Raw genomic sequence first — 21,601 nt, 5'->3', positions numbered from 1 at the left:
ACAGCTCTGCTTTGGGAAGTTCTTCTAGCTTCCGTGCTTTAGTTCTTGTAAACTATAAAATGTCCTTGCTAGCAACTTTGTTCATGTTCGTGCCACCTTGGGTACCGATAACCAATTTATCTGTACTTACCCATCACTTTTCACCATGGCTCTCAAAAGTGTTCACAACCCTGTTAAAATGCCAGGTTCTTGTGATGTGAAACAAATGAAATGTTTCATAAATCATTCCAAACCATTTTTTTCCCCATATAATGCAGACTTTCCCAACGAAAACCTACCAAGCCTGGTGGTAGGGGGTGCTAAGGCAGTCCACCAGCCCATTGTGTTTTTGTGTTAAAAAATGTTAAAAGTTAAAAATATAGAAATCAACCGGCAAACCAAACTTAATCTGTCTTTACTTTCAATGTTACTGGTGTACAAAAACCCAGTTTAAAATAAACTAACAAAGCTTAGCCTGGCGGTACGGGAGTAAGTACAGTCTGGTGGCCTGTCAGGTTTACAATACACTGGAGGAAATGCTATAATGTGACATTTATGCTGTATTATTCAAGGAAATGTATTTATTTAAAAACGACAACAAAAAGGAAAGCCGCAACAATGCAGAGCTTCAGGATCAAATGGATCTCATTCCACAAATGTATCACGCAGGAACAGGCTATAAGAAATTACACACGCACACGCACACACACACACACACGTACTTATATATACACAAAAAGCGAGCGCTCCTTACCAGTATTTATAGTCATTGTGGCCTTGCTAATGGGATTAGACCATACAGTTGTAAAACTCTGCTATCCATGGTCTTTAATAATTTGGTGAATAAATACAGTTATTATTCAATGACTTATTGAAAACAAGCATTTCAGAGAGGTTCATTCTGTGCAAGAAGATTCAGGGGTGTGTCGAAGTCTTAGTGGTAAAAAAAAAAAAAAGTTTACGTCCCAGAAAGGTGAAGAGCTGTTCCTTTAACTGATGTGACTGATTGTGGCACCATGACAGCAACACGTTCTTTCGCTGCAGCATTTTTTGCACAACCCCAATCCGCCTGCCACCGAATTCCTGCGGACCCCGTCTGACATGCAGAACAACAACAGCGCTTATGATGTGGTAAGCACTTTCACACTAAGCGAGGCACCAAATGCAATGTTGAAGTTTGACTGGAAAGAAATCATAACTGTATATAAAAAAAAAAAAATAATAAAGAAGCAAAAAAACAAAAAAAAAACACACTACAGCTCACCACTACAGCGTCGTGGTGGGAGGGTCGGGGTAGGGGGTTGTCCTGCGATGGTGTGAACGGGCATCCGTCTGCACGCAAAGCGCCGAGATCAGATTCGCCGTACTCACGTCTGGAGAGACGCGGGGGAACGTCAACAACCGCAGGGGAGGGAATAATGACACGGTGGTCAACCTCATCGCCTCACATCTGCTCCATGGCTTAAAAATGCTTTGAAGCTTCGCTGTAGAACTAAAGCACATGTGTAATTATCTACAATGAGCTCCTTCATTGGGTGAGTTTACAAAAGAAAAGCAGAGAAAGTCTCAGCTGGTCTGCGCTGCGGTTTGAATAAATTAATAAAAACAGGGGAGAGATGATTTATGCCTATAACTTCTTTGCTGTGATAGAGCCGGGTCAGAATCGGAGCCGTTTTGACGCAGGAATCAGACAAAAAAAAACTGCATTAAGTCGTATTAGCACGCTAGCAGTCGCACTGCTGATAATGAATTTGGAGAATTGTGGTCTTTGGCAAACAATCACTTTGGATGTTTTTTTGTTTTGTTTTTTTTTGCCAGAATATTGGCACCAGTGGAGGGGGGAGCCTCAGAGATTATGTGAAAATAAATATGCAGGATTCACAGAGGACTAATTAAAAGTGAACAGAGTAAATAGCAGCAGCAGAAGATGAAGTGTTCTGACTTTTTGTTTCGTATTGTAAGCAAGGCTCTCTCCAAAGGCCGGGACGTCTTCGATTTCAGTTTAATCTAAATGTTTCTCTCTTTAAAATCCCCGTTCATCTGTTTAGTCATGCGAACTTTCTGCTAACAATTTAAGATGCCAAGCTCCGGCTGACGGGATGACGGAATAATTATGACATCATCTGGGCTATTTTGTTTCAATTTTGGGAAGCGCTCGTCAAAACAGCCTGACATGTAGTACACATCTGTTCTACGGAAGAAAAAAAGTGTCCATAGTTTGAAACTCTGCTGTAGTAAAATAAGTGGAGAATTTACAGAATTTTTTTTCCGACTCAAGTAAAGTATTAGAATAAAATGTTCAAACACTAATTCTATCAAACTGCAAAAATCTGCTCAACCAATCAAAGACAGCGCCATGGAAAGCTCTCAAACTTGTCCAGTTTTTTTTTTTCCTTTTTTTTTTTTAGGAAAAGAAGGAAGGAATTTTGTAAGCGTTGCAATCTGAAGAGCTATTTTTATTTTCAGTCCAGGTCATTAAAACTCTTTTATAGCTGCAAATGTTACTTTAAAACAAAAACAAGTCAACTTAGAGCATTTGATAAGCGTTTACCACAAGAAATGTGGTGATGTTTTAATAGAACCGCCATTTTATTTCTTCTTCTAGGTTTTATGAGTAAAAACTTTAGCAAAAATGGGATGGATTTTCTTCTATGGGATCTTGATATTTCTGGAAAATTATGTAAAAAAATAAAAATAAAAAAAATAAAACAATGTAGTTCCAGTCTAATGGCTAGAAAAATTGATAAAAATATTTCTATTTTTCAAATTCGGTGCAATTATTCCATAAAAAGTCTGAAAAAATATTAAACACCTGCATTTATTATAACATCTATATTTTTAAAAAAAATCTATTTCTTTCTCATTTTTAGCTTTAATTTCCAAAGAAACGCAGAAGAATTCCAATGTAGTGACATTATAATGAGTCTGTTAAACTGGTGTTAAATTCTGCTCTAATTCTGCCCTGACGCAGCATCTTCACACTGAAGCACAGTGGTGGCAGCATCATGATGAGATGATTCTTGCCCAAGGAGATTGGGTAGAGTCGATTAGAAGATGGACAGAGCTAAAAACGGGGCAATTGTGAAAACAAGCCTATAGAAGTGTGTGCTAGAATGGCCTAGTCAAAGTCTAGAAGACTGAAATCTGGTAGAGAATCAGGAGCAGGACTTGAATTTTGCTGGTGCTTCAACAAAGGATGGACTGAGCAGGCTTAATCAACTCACGCTGTTACATTTTTAGAGATGTAACTGTAAGAAGTGTTGAAAACTGTTTATTTTTCCTTCTTAAAGCAACAACAATTTGGGAGTGAAAGTTTTTCCTCTGTCTGTGCTGCAGAAAATCCTCCCCACAGCAAGATGCTGCCACCACCATATTTCACAGTGAAGATGTTAAAAATGCTGGATTTTCCGTTTACTTCACAATTACATACGACATTGTACTGGTTCAGCGCTTAAAGGGGCAAAATTATGTAATATTGACTTTTTTGAACTTTATATAATGTTATACAACGTTATTCCCTCACCAAGAATAACATATTTTCTCTTGCACGTTTGAGAAATAATTTAATCTCTATGGCAAAGATTGAGCTGGGTAGATCTAGCTCCACCTTTGAGGTGAAGCTCCTCCTCGGAGGTGCAGTTTATAGGCTTCCGCCTCACAGAGCAGCTTTCCCCCATAGAACCTCCACTCAGCTCCTTCAGACTAGTCAGCAGTGATTAGCAAACACCTGGTGGATCTGCAAACCTGCTGAGTTCATTACAGGAGCTACTTCTCAGTGAAACACTGGTAAAAATGTTGCTAAAGGGTTAATAGAGGAGCCATGTTATGATGACTTCCTGAAGGTGGACTTTCAGAAAGACCAGGAGTCAAATTTCTCTTAAGTCATATTTGATATAACATTTTCATAACAACTGGAGTTAACAGTTATGTGATTGTGCAATAAAATGACACAATGTGCCTGGAAAGCACATAATACTGCCCCCTTTAAAATCCTAACAGAACACACAGAGGTTTGTGGTTGCAAAGAATTCACAAAAGCTGAAGCGTGAAAACTTCTGCGTGGCACTGCAATCGAATCTGAAACAGATGTAAAGTTCAAGTTTCAAAAGAAGAGTAGACAGATGAAAAAAAAAAGACATCCAGAACCACTTCAATGCTCTAAGAAATACACCGAGCAGCACAGATATTCCACCAACAACTGTCCACCAATAGCCAGGCCCAGAAAAGGTCCAAACAAAACCACACCCAGAGACCCCAGAAGCTCCGCCACCAACACCACCACCTGCACACGACAGAGCAACGTGCCGGCTTCAGATTCCCAACCGCACTCATGCCCCCCACCTCTAAACCGCAGTAAGGAGGGGGAGGGGTGGGTGTGAAAGGGTAGGGGGGTAGGGAGGGCCTGGAAAAAGGGAGGAGGAGATGGTGAAGAGGAAGGGGTTGGAGGGTGTGGGCGATCAGGGAGCTGGGGGGGTTTGTTGGTTTGGTTGGGTTGGTCTCACCTGGTCTCACTCCCGCCAGCATTGGCAGTGGGTGGTGGGTGAACGCCATGCGGGGGGACCTCGTCTGGGAGGACAGGGCGCTGAAATCGAATTTCCCCAGCTTCTTATGAGAACCAGGCGACGAGAGTCCTGGCGAAAAGGGGATCAACAGAATGGCAGAACAGAGACGAGGTTTTAATCAAACATGGCTGCTTTTTGCTTACTTCGACTCTACTCAAGAAAAATCAGATCAAGTCAAAGATAGAAAAAAAATCAACTACTGGATCAGATTTCCTCAATTTGATGAAAAGAAGCAAATAATTACGATTGTAATCAACGGACTGATTGATTGACTGACTGATTGGTTTGCTCATTGATTCCGACGTCCATCTTGACATACATAGGGCTTCCTTTGGGTTGGTTCTCCATACGTTGGTGTTCAGTCAGTGGACCGTACCAGACGGAGGAGGGGGAGTGGGGTGAGGGTCCGGTGAGAGGGCATGTTTTAAAGCAGCAGCGTGAAAAAAGCTGACGGGAGAGAGGGGAGGAAGGTTTGGGTTGGGGGGGGGTGGAGGTCAAGAGGCCAGGGGCTTAGCTTCAGGACAGAGGAGAGCTGGAAGATGCCCACCGATACGGGACTCAATAACACAACATCTAACTATCGTGTTTCTATCCTCACATTGGTAACTTTTTTAAAACAAATCAAACTAGCTCAGAGATAGAGAGCCTTGCAAAGGTTTTCACACCACCTAGAACTTTATCACACTCATTCTTCATGTTACAGCTACAAATATCAATGCTATCAAATGAGAGATCAATGCAAAGTAGTGAATAGTTGTAAAATGAAATAAAAAAATCATGACTGCTTTTCAGAGAATGTTGGCATTCAGACCACCTGTAATACATTGAGAGAGCAGCTTTGGTTGAACTAACAGCTACGGTTTGGGGCTGGGCGATGCATCGATTTTATCGCAATTTATCCACTTTTCTGTTTTTGAAGATTTCAGTTTGTGGAAAATGGGATTTTTTTTTCACACCAATGCACTTCTTAGGCTTCCACAGTTTAAACTGATGTCAGCCCTCTTGTCTTATTCGACAAGAGTGTTTTACCGCCTGTATTTATTTCGACTCTAAATTCAAGCCAACCTGCAGAAGGAAGGTTTGACAAATTAACAAGTTTTTAATTTTTAAGCTGCATCACCCAGGATGTATCGTATCATTTATTGTTTAGTGTGATACATTTCTCATAAGAATTTTGATTTATCGGGGGTGTGCTGTGTTGGTGCAGGGGTTAAGCACAACCCACATATGGAGGCCTTAGTCCTCGACGCAGCTGTCGCAGGTTTGATTCCCAGCCTTGGCGACCTTTGCTGCATGTCTTCCCCCTTCTCTCATTATGCACTTTCCTGTCAATTAACTATCAAATGAAGGCCACTAAAGTAAAAAAAATCTTTAAAAGAAAAAAAAAGAATTTTGATTTATCGTTCCCACGATAAATTCCAATCAGTGATGTTTGAAACCCCCCAGAAGTGTTCTTATTGTCGGGTCTGTTTGTTTTGTTTTAGCCACTTTTTGTTCAATGGCGTGTCAATAAATATCAATACGTTTATAAATATAATCAAATACAGTTACTGTGTGCAACTTAGTGATACAAATCACACTTTTGTATGTTTTGTGGGGCTATGATTGCTGTGCCATGCTGACCCAGCCATAAAATTACTTTAAAAATTAGTAATAAATGGTTTTTAGTGCCACTTTTATCATTATCACAATAGTACCTGAAAATATGGTGATAAAACTTTAAGTCCATATCGCCCAGTTCTACTGCAGGTCTTTTAGGATAGATGGCTACCAGCTTTAAACGGTTGGAAACTGAAGTTTTTCCCTTTCTTCTGAGCAAAATAGTTCAAGTTCAATCAGATTGGATGAAGATCATTTGTAAACATCAGATTTTTTTTAGAAGGTTTTGTTCGCTCTAGTGGCCTTTATTTGAAAGTAGTCCAACAGGAAAGAGGGGAATGAGAGAAGGGGAGGACAAGTGGTAAATGTCGCCAGGTCGGGAATCGAACCTGCGAACACCGCCACGAGGACTAAGGCCTCAACACATGGATTGCCCACCACAGCACCCCCATGAACATCAGTTTTTAAGTGTTGACACAAATTTGCAACATGACTGTTGTCTGTACTTTAACTAGCCCATCCTAGCACATCTTTCCATGGTTATGGTCTCAATTCTACTTAAGGCTACAAACAAAGAACCATCTTCTGTTTGTGCTGAAAACACTCATCCCCACAGTATGACGCAGCCACCGCCATATTTTACAATGTGGACGGTGTTTTTAGTGAGATTAAAATCACAGATAGATGCCTTTTTGACAGCGGTTTGATTTTGGGGCATAAGAGTTTTAGGTGTGTTGAACATAAATATACAAAACACTTTTCTGAGTTTTAACAGTCAGAAGCAGTGAGAACCATGAATAATTGTCACCTCAAAATTATCCCCTACTTTGTGTTTATATGCCATAAAAAAATTGCTAATAACACACTTTAAAGTTTCTGGTCATAAGATGAAAAAAATGGGGGGGAAGTTAAAGGGATGTGAATCTCTTTTTGCAAGGCACAGCAAACCGCAGCGTTGCTACAGAGAGCCTCAGGAACTCGAGTCAAAACAAACATGCCCGTCCAGCCGGCTCACTACAACGCTTTAGAAATGAATGGGATCCTGAACGGCCTCATATCTGGGGCAGGCTGCGTTTTCCGTCTGATGCCAGCACAACCTGTGCAGCTACATATAGCTGCAGAGGAGCCTGCCAAAACAAACACCAACTGATCCTCTGATGCAGCTCTGACTGTCAGGCATTGTACGCAGCCGCCTCGAGACATGTTGTATTTCATTAAAAGTGCTCCAGCTATTTTTTTTACTCCCTCTACTGCACACCTACACACACACACACCTACACACACACACACACACACACGTCGCTCAGGCGGAGTGGCGAGCGCTGGGCACGCTGCCAGCAAACGCTTCGTGGGGGAGCCAGAGAAAAATGGAAGAAGTTAAGCGGGAGAAGAGGAGTGACGGCACACATTGATGAACACAATAAAGTGTCCCCGGGCGTCTATAAATGTCAGAGTGGCTAAAAGGCTGTGTAAAAAAAAAGAAAAGAAAAATTATATATATAAAAAAACGGGCACACTAAAGTAAAGGCTTGGCTCATCGGCGGACCAGAAACATGGCCATAAGTGTGAGCGCCGCAGATAAAAGAGGTTCTCTTCTGTGATGAAGGGCTGGTGTGGTCCATGCTGAGGGAATTTATTTTGATGTATGGCAAACCAAGGGCACAATTTAGACTTCCTGGGTTTAAGAAGGAGCTCCAAATGGTGTATTTGGAACCACAATGTTTAATATACGCTGTCATAAAAGCCCCAAAACAAGAGCGATCCCTTACACTGGGAATATTTAGGAAAATACAAAAAAAAAATAAATAAAAAAATCCATCAGCAACAACGAAAAAAAAAAAGAAAATCAACTTTCTCCCTGAAACATGCTGAGCTCATGTTGCTTTGAATTCACCCGAAAGAATACAGTGATAAACAGAGAAGCGAGAGGCCCGTAAACTACTAAATGGCCCAATATTCACACATATAAAACAAACAGAGTCAAATAAAGACGGCGGGCAACTGCAACACAGCCCGAAGAGATGTGGAAATAGACTTTACGAGCAGAGTGTATAAAGTCTAACAGCAGATTTCTGTGAAGCTGGAGCTTTTTTTAAATGCTGCGCTGGGAATCATCGGTCGCCGTTTACCCAGAGAGTTCGGCGGTGCGGGTGCAGCTGTTCCTGTGTGGGCACCGAGGATCAAGGAGAGGGAAAAAAAAAAAGGTGGGAGCCGACACTTATGCTCGGCCACGCGGTTATCGCCACATGTAGGAGGGGAGGTGAGGCGCAGATTATACATCTTGTTCACTGGTAACATGATAAAACAACAACAGAAAAAGAAAGAAGGTGTGATCAGCCTTAAACACACACAAAAAAATAATAAGGTGACATCCATCTGGTTGGAATATTTTATTTTAGTCTGTGTCATATTAGCACGTTATGTAACGAATAGTGTGATGATAGCGTGAGAATAACTTTTTAAAAAAGCAACGTGTGAAGGGAAATGTGGGAAGTTTGCATAAGTAGGAAAAACAAGTTTATTATACTGTTAAAGACGCCAATCAAGACGAGAGCTCTGGTCAAAGGTTTACATTTGTGCATCGGGTGTCAATCACTTCAGGACTTTAAGTGACTTTTTGACCACCAGACGATCACATGTATGAGCAGAAAACCTGAACAGTTTTCAGGCTCAGATGGAAACAGGCTGAGTTTGGACCGAGACAAACTCCTGACGCACCAACGTAGCAGGTCAGCTCACTGGGACACCGGCAAAGTAAAAAGAGTGTTGGAAGGAAGTTGGAATTAAAACGAGGAACGTCAGATGAAGACGATGAAACAGGTAAAAAGCAAAACGTACTTTACTTGCAAACGACTGTTGAATTAAGTCAATGAATTGTGTGCTGTATAACATAGCGCTGCATATTTGGAATATTTTTATGATGAGATGCCACATGACTGGGAAACATTGTCTTGTTGCCCCTCAGTCAGTCTACGCCACAGGTGTCCAAACCTTTTGTGACCCAGGCAAAAATCGGCAAATTGAAAATTATTATTATTTTTTTCCCCTTTTAAAAAATAATTTTAAAGAAAACTATTTTCCTTTTGCCTACCCAGGAGTAAAATAAAGTGCAATATTTGACTGATACAAAGCAGGAAGGAATAATTTATTGTAAAGTGTTATTGTGTTTAACACTCACTGTAATAAAAGTTTCCTAACTTTTTAGGTTGAATGTTTTCTGTTTGTTGGTCTGCAAAATGTTTTAATCTGTTCCCAACAACAGAAAGGGGAATCCCTGAAGACCTGTGCAGGTTTAACACACTGGTTTAGTGTCTGTTTGGCAGTAAAATGATGCTGTAAGTTTGGGACCCTACTTACTATGATGTTTAAATGACAAAGAAAAAAAAACATGGCTTGTGTTTTACTGCAAATTTTCTATTTAAAAGGAAACATTCATAATTACAATGTGGTCCTAAAAGATTATAAAAAAGCATCATTTGCAGTAGTAACGCTAGCTATGCTAATTATGTTAAGCGCAGATATAAGATGCTAAACAGTATAAAATGTCAACTTCATCATCATTTAGTCTTTCTTTTAGTCAGTATTTACTCATTTACTCTCTGACGTCACATCCTGGGACGACGGGTCAAAAATTCTCAATCCTGTTCTTATTTCAGCTCATGTTATGATGCTTAAAACGAATTTTGAATCTGCTGGCATGGGCAGATCAAATCCTAGACATCTGAGATTAAAAAAAAGAAAAACACAACAAACACATTTGATTTTACTTTTTGCATACCTTTATCAGAAATCAGTATTTATTTATTTATTTATTTATTTATTTATTTTAAACGCCACGGATATCTGCATTCCGGTTCGTTGTGAAAACCCTCGTCTGCTGTGTGATGCGTTCAGTGCCCCAAGGGAGACATTTGCAAAAGTACGTAAACTCTGATGATGTAAAAGTGATGCCATCATGGTTGGCTGAGCTTGGATTTGAGAGGGGGAAAAAACAAAACAATCTTCACCAACTGGAGGAGTGAGGATTATACCGTTGCATCATGGGAAATGTAAGATACAGTGTTTATGCAGCTCATACCAAACTAGACATTCTAAATACTAAATATGCTATAATTTCAACTTTCTTTCAAACAACCAACATCACACAGAATCGTGCAAGAATAATAAAAAAAAAGTTTCCACTCGCATGTAGAACTTTGATCAAACAAAGAGGGAAAACTAAATCCCACGCACCCAAAAGAATTACCCGCTAGCTTTCAGTTCCTCTGCGACTACAGGTTTCCGCGTGCCAGAGCCAATTATAAGCAGCCTATTATTCATAAATAACTTTAAATTATACATACTGTTTTTAGACCCTGTGATGATTCCTAATTAGTCACTATGTTGATGAAATATCTGGTGGTATATCAGCGAGGAACAGCAAATGAGGCCCAGATGCCCAGTGAAAGCTTTGTCTAATAGAGCTAACAGAAGTTACTCTGATCTCTCTCTCTCTCTCTCTTACAGTGTGTATGTACACACATACAAAACAGTTGTTTGTTCTTCATTATTTCTGTGTCCTACTCCTGGCACACTGCACAGGCAGCCTGGCAGCCAATTGCTCCCATGACCCTGCAGTCTTGCCACGCTAACAAGCTAGCGACCACACAAACCGCCGCTGAACCGGTCGGCTAGCGAGCGCGCACGCGCTCAGAGAGAAACAGCGAAACAAATAAGCTTCAGGTGAATAAAAGCAACAGTGTATGTTGGACAGCTGCCGTTCCCTCGTGGCTTTTGTTAGCAGGCGAGAAGATCAGGACAGCAGTACAGTCATTGAAACATCACGTTTTCTGCAAAAGACATATTTGCTCCAACTCTGTCAATATCACAAATGCACGGGGGAACCTGAGCCACTCCCTCTTCACCCAAACACTCTGACTTTCCCCACCACAGAGCAGCAAGAGCGAGCGAGGCAGAAGGAGAAGCAGAGCAGAGCTGAGTGGGACACAACAGACTTCATGATGGATTACATGATCACCTGCTATGCCTCAGAGCCTTTCATTCAGGTAGAGATTCACCTCCAGAGCAGGCAGAGGCAGAGGCCCTCCTCTTCCCTCCTTCTCCTGCCCTCCTCCCTTCTTCTCCTTTTTCCACATCTCTCACTCCCAACACCACCACCACCACCACCATCTCCAGAACAGATGTCTGCTGTAACCCAGTAGCTCCCTTTGCTGTAGACACATGGAGTTGCCATCTGGACCGGAACGCTGTTCCTCTCCAGACTGGTGTGGGGTGTGTGTTTGTATGTGTGTGAGAATGTAAATCAGTTAAAGAGCTCTAATGTAGTTCTTTTCTGTGTGAGCATGTGTGTGTCTGTGTGTGTCGGTGAGTAAGCATGGCTCGGAGACAGAAGGTGCCTTGTGCACTGATGACACACCTGAGTACCTTTGGTTTTGGTTTGTTTGGATCTTGTGTTGTTTTGTTCTTGCTGCCTCTCTCAGACAGATGAGGCAGGCCTGGGGCAGGTGGCCGCAGCCCCCAAACAGCTCTGTCTAAACAACCAGCTGGATGAGGTGCCGAAGAAGCTTCACTCACATCCTCTCTACCTTGCCGATGTCTCTTGCAGGAGGCTTGGGTTTTCTCACGTCTCCTCGTGTTACAACCACAAACTTCAGTGTAGTTTTCTGTTTTATTTTCTGTGCATTTTTGTTTTCCCTTTATTCTGACAACCCTAACTGAAACCCAGGTCGCTGAATCGCCTTCAGAAATCTTAGTAAGTAGATTCTGCCTGAGTAATAATCTATTAGTTCTCTGAAGGCTGCAGAGGTTTGTTTAGCTTCTTCTCTAATGTTCTTTTAACCAGTTCTTCCCCCACTCAGTGACGGCCAGACTCGTCTCCATTTCCAGATCCTGAGCAGTTCATCCATGCAGAATCTAGCTGAGTATTGTACGCAAGCGGTTTGATTGGCGGCAGACTACTTTTGTTTAATGGCCTGTGGATTAAACGACTGGACGGGGCGATCAGCAACGAGCAAGTATAAAGAGAGTTTGAAGAGAAACTGGCCACCCAAGGGTATATTGATTGGCGGCAGACTGCAATCGATGATTTAGTCCGTGAATTTACGTCAACATCTCAACCACCATTATCAATCTACATCAAGACTGTAGCAGTTGGACAGGATGGCGAGGTGTAAATTGATAACTCCATGGTGAAACCTTGTGGTCTAAATCTTTCTATCAATTGTGGCAGAAGAGCACATCCAGAGTCAAGTGGACAGGACAAAGAACAAATATACTAAGAGATTTCAAAGAAATTTCAGAGAAATCTCTTGGTAGACATTTTGAGCATCTACGTAGGGGTGAACGCTTAAAGCTCCACAGGGATAGCTGTGGAGTTTTGACCACAGTTCCTCCAAGTTTCCCACGTCCCCCCCATGCTCCTGCCCACATTCACACCCACTGAGAGGAACTCACTACCAATGGAGACATGGCCAATTTGGCTCAAACCGAATCAAACATTAACCGGCTAGAGTGAGACTTGACAACAGAGGAGAAAGGGCTTCAGAGAACAAGAGTGAACAAACATCAGAGGTCAAAGAACACAACAGACAGGTCAGGGAGAAGAAGTTAACCAAAGAAGTAGCCAAGAGGCCTGTGATCACTCTGGAGGAAATGCAGAGATCAACACCTCAGGTGGGTGAATCTGTTGACAGGATGACAATTAGCCACAAACTCCACAAATCTGGGCTTTATGAAAGTCCAACACGGTGTAGTGAACACAGCATGTGGAAGAAGATATCCTGGTCAACTGAGACGTTTTACATACAAAACACAATAGAAAACTAATACTGCACATTAATCTAAATAAACCATCATCAAGGTGAAACACTGAGACGGCTGCATGACGCAGCAACAACAGAGCCAGTCAGAAGTAACGAGAAGATGGATGAAGCTAAACAGAGCAGCACTGGAAGCAAACAAGTTAGAGGCTGCAGAAGACAAGAGACTGGGACGAAGGCTCACCTTCCAGCTGGACAATGACCCAGTGACAACTATATGATGATCAATATCAAAGCTTGGGCTATAATCCAAATTCAGAATCTGTGGTAATTCAGAGATACTCTCCATGCCATCCGACTCAACTTGAGTTATTTTGTTGAGATGAACGGGCAAAAATCTTAGTCTGTAAAAGTGTCAAGCTGGTAAACACAAACGCCTAATAACTTGGAGCTGTAATTACACCAAAGGCTTTTGTTTTTCAAAGTAAGGACATAGACATAGAAGGACATGTATTATTTTTTCTCCATTTCTCAAAAACATTTCACTGGTTTGTGTTGGTTTGTCATGTAAAATCCAAATCAAACACGTTGAAGTTGTGGTTGTAACGAAACAAAACGTGGAGACTGTTATCTAATTTTATAAAATGATAATAAAAATACTAAACCACTGAGGCAAATGTTCGTGGAAACTTTACTTCAGAAGCATGTGGTGTGATAACAATGTGCTGTTTGGACACAGTGAAACAAATACCAATAAAAATCACACTTGCAGAAACACCAGAGCATTCACATATGTTAGAAATGTGCTGGAGATACATGTGCATCCAGCGCACATTTGCGTTCTTTCCCACACACAATCACAGCGACATCTCTGAGGCAGACAGGTGGTGGACGTTATGGAGCTACTGGGCTACCAAGAAGACGTTTGGTGAACCCACAATGGACAGCAGCAGACATCTGGTAGAAACACAACCCCACCCAGCAGCAACAGAGCCAGAGAACAGGACACATAAAAACAGGGAGAGGAAGAGGAGCGGAAAATAGAAGAGGAAAGACGGGATGGAAGAGCTCAGAGAGCTCGCAGATAAAGGCAGACAGACAGAGGTGCATACACAGGCTGAGGGTGTTGTGAGCGGAAGGAGAGCAATGTATACATGTACACAGTAGAATGTTTAATGTTCTAACCATGGTAAGGAAACTGCACTCCATCGCTCTCATGCTTAATCTTCCTCTCCTGCACACTGGCCAAATGGTGCTGCACTGAAAGGCCAAACAGGGGAGAAAGGGAAGAGTTAACAATGGAAGAGGGGAGGAGAGATAATGACAGACACACAGAGAGAGAGACAGGTGGAAAAAAAGAGAGAGAGAGGGAGAGAGAAACAGGGCTGGTTAAATAATGAGCAATATGGGATTTTAATGCTATAGAGCGCAGCAAACGTCTGTAAAACAGTTACATCACGACTGCTGGCAGTATCATAAAGGAAGCGCAGCAGAGGGAGTTTCCTGAAGTGAATCCCTTCAGTCAAATGCTACACCAGTGAAGTCACATTGTAAATACATTTGATGAGATAGCCATCGTGATGGTTGACAGTGCTGTGAGCAAACAGAGCGAAAGGTTAGAGCTTCGCACGAAAAAGGAGAGTTAAACTGGTGTTGCTTCGGTGGGAGGCTGGACAAAGGAGACGGACATGAATGGTGAGACTCAGAGGGCGTCTAGAGCAACAAGAGGAAGTTATGATAGAGATGATGTGGAAATTATGACTAATAATGAAGAATAACCCAAATTTAAATTAATAGCTGATTTATGTTTTTATATGATACAGAGCATCCTGCTATTCCTGGTGTACCTCTGCAGAGGAAATGGATACATGTTGCTAACAAAGTTTAAATAATTCATATAGCAGATGAATTAGCAGTGCAACAATTGTTGCTTTTTATATATTTAAACTTCATAAATAAACCAGTGCAATTTAATCATGTTGTGCGTTTCTCTTTCTTTCTTTTTTTTTTTTTACGTTTTTTAATAGAAATGTATTTAACATCAAAATAGAAAATACATGTGGTATGTTACATTAATGAAAAAAATATTTTTTAATTTTAAATATTTTTATGAAACTATTCTATTTTCCCCTCAAGGTTATTTAAATATAAAATATCAGACAATCCTTCCTAATATCCTTGCTGACATTAGCAAGGATATTAGCAATCCTTGCTAATATTGTGGAATAAACATCTTAGAGAGATTTAAAGAGTATTAAGTTAAGGAAACCCAGATATGAACAGCCTTGCTTATTGTCGAGTTAGCTCTTTTTACCCCTTGCTAGCTTAGCATGACACAATTAATGGTAAATGGTGGACAACAAAATACAGTTTGTTTACTGTGTAGACAATCAAATGGTTAAATTTTTTGCTACTGGAATTACAGAATGTAACAATTATGTTGCATCTCATATATGTTGAGCAGAAAAAGTGTTACTTTCTCATCAACCTAGCTTTTACACATCACTTTCAGTGTTTAAACTAAGTATGCTAACTGCTAATTTAAGGTTAAAAATATTCTTTAAATACTGCCCTATACACTTAGAAAGATTTGCTTTCCACATTTTAGAGCATTTAATTGATGGGGAAGACTTTGGAGTTTGCTGCTAAAGATTTAAAGCTAAAGACAGCAGGCCTATTTATTACTCATTAGCGTATACCGCCAAGAAAGTTTTGCTAGCTTAGCATTACTGGAAACAAGAAATTAAAACCACATATTTGTTTTGAAAAGAAAAAGCTTACTAAAATTTATTACTCGCCTGAAATTTTAAGGTAAAGTGAAGTTCCACCGAGGGAAAACATTCACTTCAACCCAGCATTTAACGTCACTTCCTGTACTTAAAAGTTAACTAACTTGGGTAACTATATTAGTTTTGGATGTAAGCTACGGACTTCAGAGTTGTTTTATTACATGGAAAAAACTTAGGAAAAAGCATAAAACACAATGAGACCTAGTGTTAGTTCTGCAGTTTACTACACAGTATAAAACTATTTTCCCCCTGATGGGTTTCTACTGGTTTTGATTTACTGTGTTTCAGAAATAGATGTTAAACATTTAAATAATTTATTAAGGTAAAAAAACCCTAATCAAATCAACCCAGCCCAATGTGAAGAAGTAACTTCCCACCAAACCTAATAACTGGTTCTTCTACGCTAGCATTGGCAACTGGCAATATATTTTACATTGTATTCTACATTACTGTGGAGACATTTTGGCAAACCCCAATAGCAGAATAGTTCTGATTTAGCCACGCTGGATAATTTCTCCAGCTCTTTAAGGTCATTCCACATAGTCAATATCAGATTGAAGTCGTAGCTTTTACTAGGCCATTACAAAACTTTCACTTTGTTGTTTTTCTGAAAGGTCTCAGGGATCTTTAAGTTCTTTTTTGGCGAATCTAAGAGCAATAACTGAAGTAAACTGTATATTTCTTACTCATGAAGAATATACAGAAGACAATTAAAAGTCAAACCCACTCTGCTGTACTGTTGCAAGATAAAAATCACTTCACTTTTAGTTTATGGAGATCTTGCATAACAAACTGTGTGATTATATAAAGTGTCACACTGGACACATTTCCAGATATCGCAGCGACTTTTGAATATCTAACTTTTGCTTCATTAGAATTGTGACATACCTCTCAGCTGACAAAATCAATTTGTTCAAAACATTTCCCAAAATATTCGCACTATGAAGGCTAAGCGTCTGCAAATAGGTATGCCAGTGGGGGAAACTGTGGCAAACAGACTGATCCTCTGGCTCTGGAGGCTCTTTGATAGAAGTTTAGTGGTTTGGAGGTAGAGAATGGGAATGATGGGGAAGTAAAGGTAGAAAGAGCGGGGGGCAATGCAACACAAACACAACAAAACAATTTCTTTTTTCTCTGGCAGAAGGTGAAATGTGGTTTCTGCTTTAGGATTGAAACATATAAAGAAAATCTTTCTACTGAGATTTAAGGAAACATTTGACATTTCTGGAAGATTCTCCCTCCCATAAAAGAGGATCACAAGTTACTATAAGATGTAAAAACGAACCAGACATGGCCAAAAGTATACATACACTCGTTAAGGATGTTAATGTCGTTTTTTATTATGATCATTTATCAGAGCTACACTTTCTAAAGGATGGAACAATTACACAACACACAGGATCAAAATCCCACATCCTGACTCAAACTTATTATCATTAATAGTGGGACCAGATTAAAATGTTTAATAGAGTTAATTGTAATTAATTGCATTTTAATAAGAAAGTACATATTGACAAAATAAGTAACACCTTCAATTCAAAAACCCTTTTTGCTACTAATTGTAAATATAGATCTGAGCTCAACAACAAAGATATTTATCGTTTTTTAATCGGACAGTACTTACTAAACTTTTTTGAATACACTTAAAAGTTTGATTTGCTAAGATAAACTCTGTCAAGACAAGAAGTTAAATATCCAGTCAGAATAATCCTGGAAGTTTGTCAGGGGCAAGAAGTGGCAAGAAGAATGTGGTTAAAGTAAATGTAACAAATATTAAACAGAGTGTATATAAAAGGACACTCTACATACTAAAACTGTCCTTTTATGTGGATTGAAGACAATTCTCAATGAAGTCTACGTATTAAAAATGATTTCAGTTGTGTGCTCTCTTCGATAACTGCTTGTAAGTTTGATTTTTACTCTAAAATTTGTCATTTTCGGATCAGTGGTTCACCGAGAATCGCTGTTTCCGTTTCTAAAATATATTTTTTAGAGAATTTACAGAACATGGAAATCACAAACGTGAAAAAGCAAATCTCCAAAAATGTCAAACTATTCCTTTCAGTCCAAAAGAAAACCCCCTCTGAGCTTGAAAAATAAAAATAAATAAAAATGACGAGGGGAGCTAAGTGTCTTGTCGAGGCCTCCGGAGGCGCTCAGCATAGCAAACTTCCAGAACCAATACCTGCATCCACGTCATTGGGCCAGCCGCTAGACTGGGAGCTGCTGCCGGCGGCCGGGGAGCGGCCCGAGTAAAACACATCGTCCACAGGGCTCTCCATCTCACTGTCGTCGATGGACTTACGCTTGTTGGAGCTGAAAGAGACGGAGACGAACATGACTACACACTGCTTTCAAAGTGTTCAAGAGGGAACCAGGTGAAGGTGCTATATCTGTGATGTCACTGCGCATTGCTGCCCAGGATGCCTCGCAGAAGTATTCACACACCATTGTCACACTCAAACCCACAATCGGGTTTAGATATGATAGGCCAACACAGCATGTGTGAAATGTAAGGAGAAATGTCTTTTCTTTTTGGTCATTACAATCTGAAATGTGTGGCATGCAACACCAAATCATGATGCTGGAACCTAGAGAAGAGGATTAGGACCACTGGAAAAATAAAAAATAATTCTGACTTCTTTCTCAGAAGATTAAAGTCAGAATTCCGTTTTTTTTTTAATTTCATTTATTTAACCTGGTAAAAAATGAGATTCAAATCTCATTTTTAAACAGGGACCTGGGCAGAAATCTGCAACAACCTGGTTACACAAAAGTAAAACTAATTCATTTTCTGAGGAAAAAAGTAAGAATTGTGAAAGAAAAAAGAACTCAGAAAAAGTGAGAATTTCGAGAAAAAAAGTTAGAATTCCAAGATTAAAGTCAGATTTTCTTTCCCAGAGGCCCTAGTCCAGCAGTGCAATGGCGGAAAAAAAATCCAGCTTTTCTAAAAAATTTAATCTTCATGGATTGTTCGATAAAGTCAATATATCATCCAAGCTTAACTTATAGATGCTCAAAGCTTGGGGTATTGTTTTATAGCATAGCCCTGCTATTTTAAAACAATCCTCTAAAGGCAACTTGTTGACTTTTTCCATTTCTATCTAGGAGTCCCAGAGTAATCCACACCCAACTTTTAGGGACGCACCGATCCACTTTTTAAATTTCTGAAACTGATACCGATATCTATATCTGAGGTTCAGTATCTACCAATCCGATGCAGAAAAATGAAATCAACTAAAAACATAAATTTACTGAATTACAAATTTATTTTGTAACTCTGCACCAGTACAGAGCACTTTAATATACCGACAGTTTCACAAACTTAGTTAAACATGCAAAAACTATTTTAATTTGTTCAGTCGGTACAATTAGGAGTATTAGGAGTCAAAGTTAAATAAATAACAAACTGAAACTGAAAAAAAAAAACAAAAGGTTGACTTCCTAGGACATGTAATAAACTACAACAAACTTTTCTTCTTCTTTGAAATGGTTCAGAAAGTGGAATTAGGAATTCTAAATGTAATGTAAAATAATAAAGCATGACGTCATTCAGAGCACAAAGCACAGAACTAAACTGAATAGATCTGCCCTTATGGATCAGGCACATTGTCACATTCAGATTTTTTTTTCAATATCGGGACCAATACAGATATTAATATCGGATCGGTGCGTCTCCAGTTGTTTCGAAACTCTGAGGTAGTTTTTTTCTCTTCACTTCAACATCATTCACTCCTATAAGCTGGTCCATTTAATAAAATCCCGATAAAAACATCCAGTTGGTGACTGTACTGCCATAAAAGGCAGGCGAATGCTTTCTGCAAGGCATCGTGTTTGAGGTTCTAATAAATGTTCATGCATTATTCCCGGGACCGTGGAGGGCTGACGTGGCTGTGTAATTCCCTTGGAGTTAGAACAGGGGTCTACATAAAAATCAAGAACAATAAAAAGTTCTTGTGTCAAGATTTGTGTTTAGTGTGTTGTTTTAATATTATGTTGCAGCCGGGGGGAGTTGGGGGGTCAGAGAAAGCCAGCTGGAGACAGTGTGACAAGAACAGGGCTAGAATATTAATAATATGTTGGCCCAAAGTGGCCTCCCATTAGAAAACACACAAGTGGTTGAGCCTGAAATGCATTGTTGTGCGAGTTGGCGGCTTCTTATACATCTGTGACCAATAAAATAACGGGGAGTAGGGGAGTGGGAGTGGAAGAGGGGACTGCAAATGTACAGCATGCAGATGTATGAGTGACGGCGTGCGTGTTGTTGCGTTTTGCTCGAGTGCGATGGAGGGATCTGTGTTACATTAGTATCGGGGGAAGAGTTCTCTGCAGAGAGTGTAACTACCTCCGTGGGAGACTTGCATAAAGCTCCATTTCAGTCCTGCAGCGTAAGACGAACGGGAGGAGAAAGTAGAAGAGAGCGAGAAGTAAAAACAGACACAAACACAGACGGGCCAGCAGACAGGTTGGCGGGGGAAAAGGAGAGGCAATGAGTCGAAATTAGTAAGGAAGGAAGGAAGGAGAAGGGGAAAGAAAGACCAGAATCAGAAGCAGAGCAGGAAAAGTACTGAGAAACTACTAAAGAACCTGATGATGTTAGTGCTAGAGACACACCAAGACATCAGCTAAAGGCATCCGACAGGCTGGTTGGAAACTCAAGAATCCCGTATGTTCTCTTTCCAAGGATTCCTTTCTACAATCTGCACACATTCATATTGTGATTCGTTGCATTACGGAATCGACCAATTGCAATTTTCTAGCCGATCAATCTTTAAAAAGTCTGATCTGCCGATACCGATTTTTTGGATTTTAAAAGTCCTGGTACCTTTTTGTAAAATCTCTGACTTAAAGGGGCAGTACTATGTATAATTACCTTTTTTGAATCTTATGTCATGTTACATAACTGGAGTGTTGATTTAATTCTTTCATGAATGTTAGAGAAATCCTTTAATCTCCCATGGCAACCATTTAGCTGTGCAAAACCTCCCGGGCGGACCTAGCTCCGCCTTCAAGGACAAAGCTCCTCCTGAGAGCCTCCGCCTCACAGAGCAGCCCTCCCTCACTCAGCTCCTTCAGACTAGCCAGCAGCAATTAGCAAACATTTGTTGGAACTGCGCATCTGCTGAACTCATTATAGAAGCTACTTCTCAGAGCAACGCTGGTAAAAAATTTTGTTAAATAGTTAATAGAGGAGCCATGTTGTGATGACTTTCTGAAGGCGGAGTTTCAGAAAGAGCAGGAGTTTTTAAAGAGACAGAGGCCTGATTTCAAGGCGTTAAATTACAAAGTCAATTTTCTTTTAAGCTATATTTTTATATACACCATTTTTATAACAACTGACGGTAACAGTTGCTTGTCTGTGCTATAAAATGGCTGTATGTGCCTGGAAAATAAATAATACTGCCCCTTTAAGCTAAGGATCTACAACCATATTAGCCGCACTAGCTAAAGAAAATGTGGCCTTTGTGTTCATTTTGTCTTCACCAGAAAATCTAGATTAAAAAAAAAAGAAAAAAGAAAAACATTTTGAGAGCTGCTCTTAGTGAGCAGGAGTGTTTTGCAGGTGGCCGTACCTGGTGGAGGGGGTGGAGGTGATGGAACGGCGTCCCAGGGTGACCTGGTTGATGTTGTAGTAACCTGGGCTGTCCAGGTCTGCCAGAGAGAAGTTGGGGCCTGTCGCCGTGGCAACTGGAGCTGAGACATGCAAACACAGGAGTCCATCACACACATTCTAAACTTTATTCGAAAAAAGCTATATTTAGGTAGGGCTTTACATGTACAAGCAAGTAGATGACCTTCTCTACAGCTTAGGGCTGTGGCTAATTATTATTTTATCAGTCGAGCATTCTGACGATTAATCGATTAATCGGGTTTAAAAACTGCCATTTTCTGCAGATTTTTCATTTAACCACTT

At 40.3% G+C, this 21,601-nt stretch overlaps 1 protein-coding gene across 21 annotated transcripts in view; it reads right to left on the bottom strand.

Annotated features, from left to right (window-relative positions):
- Nucleotides 1–21,601, bottom strand: part of nfixb (nuclear factor I/Xb) — a 200,417-nt gene that overhangs the window by 17,639 nt on the left and 161,177 nt on the right. For 11 of the 21 annotated variants that reach the window (XM_016661218.1, XM_016661220.1, XM_016661229.1 and 8 more), the window contains 5 exons: nucleotides 21,261–21,381; nucleotides 20,033–20,068; nucleotides 17,873–18,003; nucleotides 14,084–14,158; nucleotides 4,482–4,610 (listed from right to left, as the gene is read on the bottom strand). In XM_016661218.1, the coding sequence (XP_016516704.1) occupies nucleotides 4,482–4,610; nucleotides 14,084–14,158; nucleotides 17,873–18,003; nucleotides 20,033–20,068; nucleotides 21,261–21,381 (492 nt within the window). The remainder of the gene's footprint in view (nucleotides 1–4,481; nucleotides 4,611–14,083; nucleotides 14,159–17,872; nucleotides 18,004–20,032; nucleotides 20,069–21,260; nucleotides 21,382–21,601) is intronic. The other 10 variants (XM_016661223.1, XM_007573109.2, XM_016661219.1 and 7 more) reach the window with 6 other exon arrangements.

Source organism: Poecilia formosa, unplaced genomic scaffold (assembly GCF_000485575.1).
Source record: "Poecilia formosa unplaced genomic scaffold, Poecilia_formosa-5.1.2 Scaffold319, whole genome shotgun sequence".
In the NCBI taxonomy this organism is placed as follows: Eukaryota; Metazoa; Chordata; class Actinopteri; order Cyprinodontiformes; family Poeciliidae; genus Poecilia; species Poecilia formosa.
This window is presented reverse-complemented; position numbering and strand designations above follow the sequence as displayed.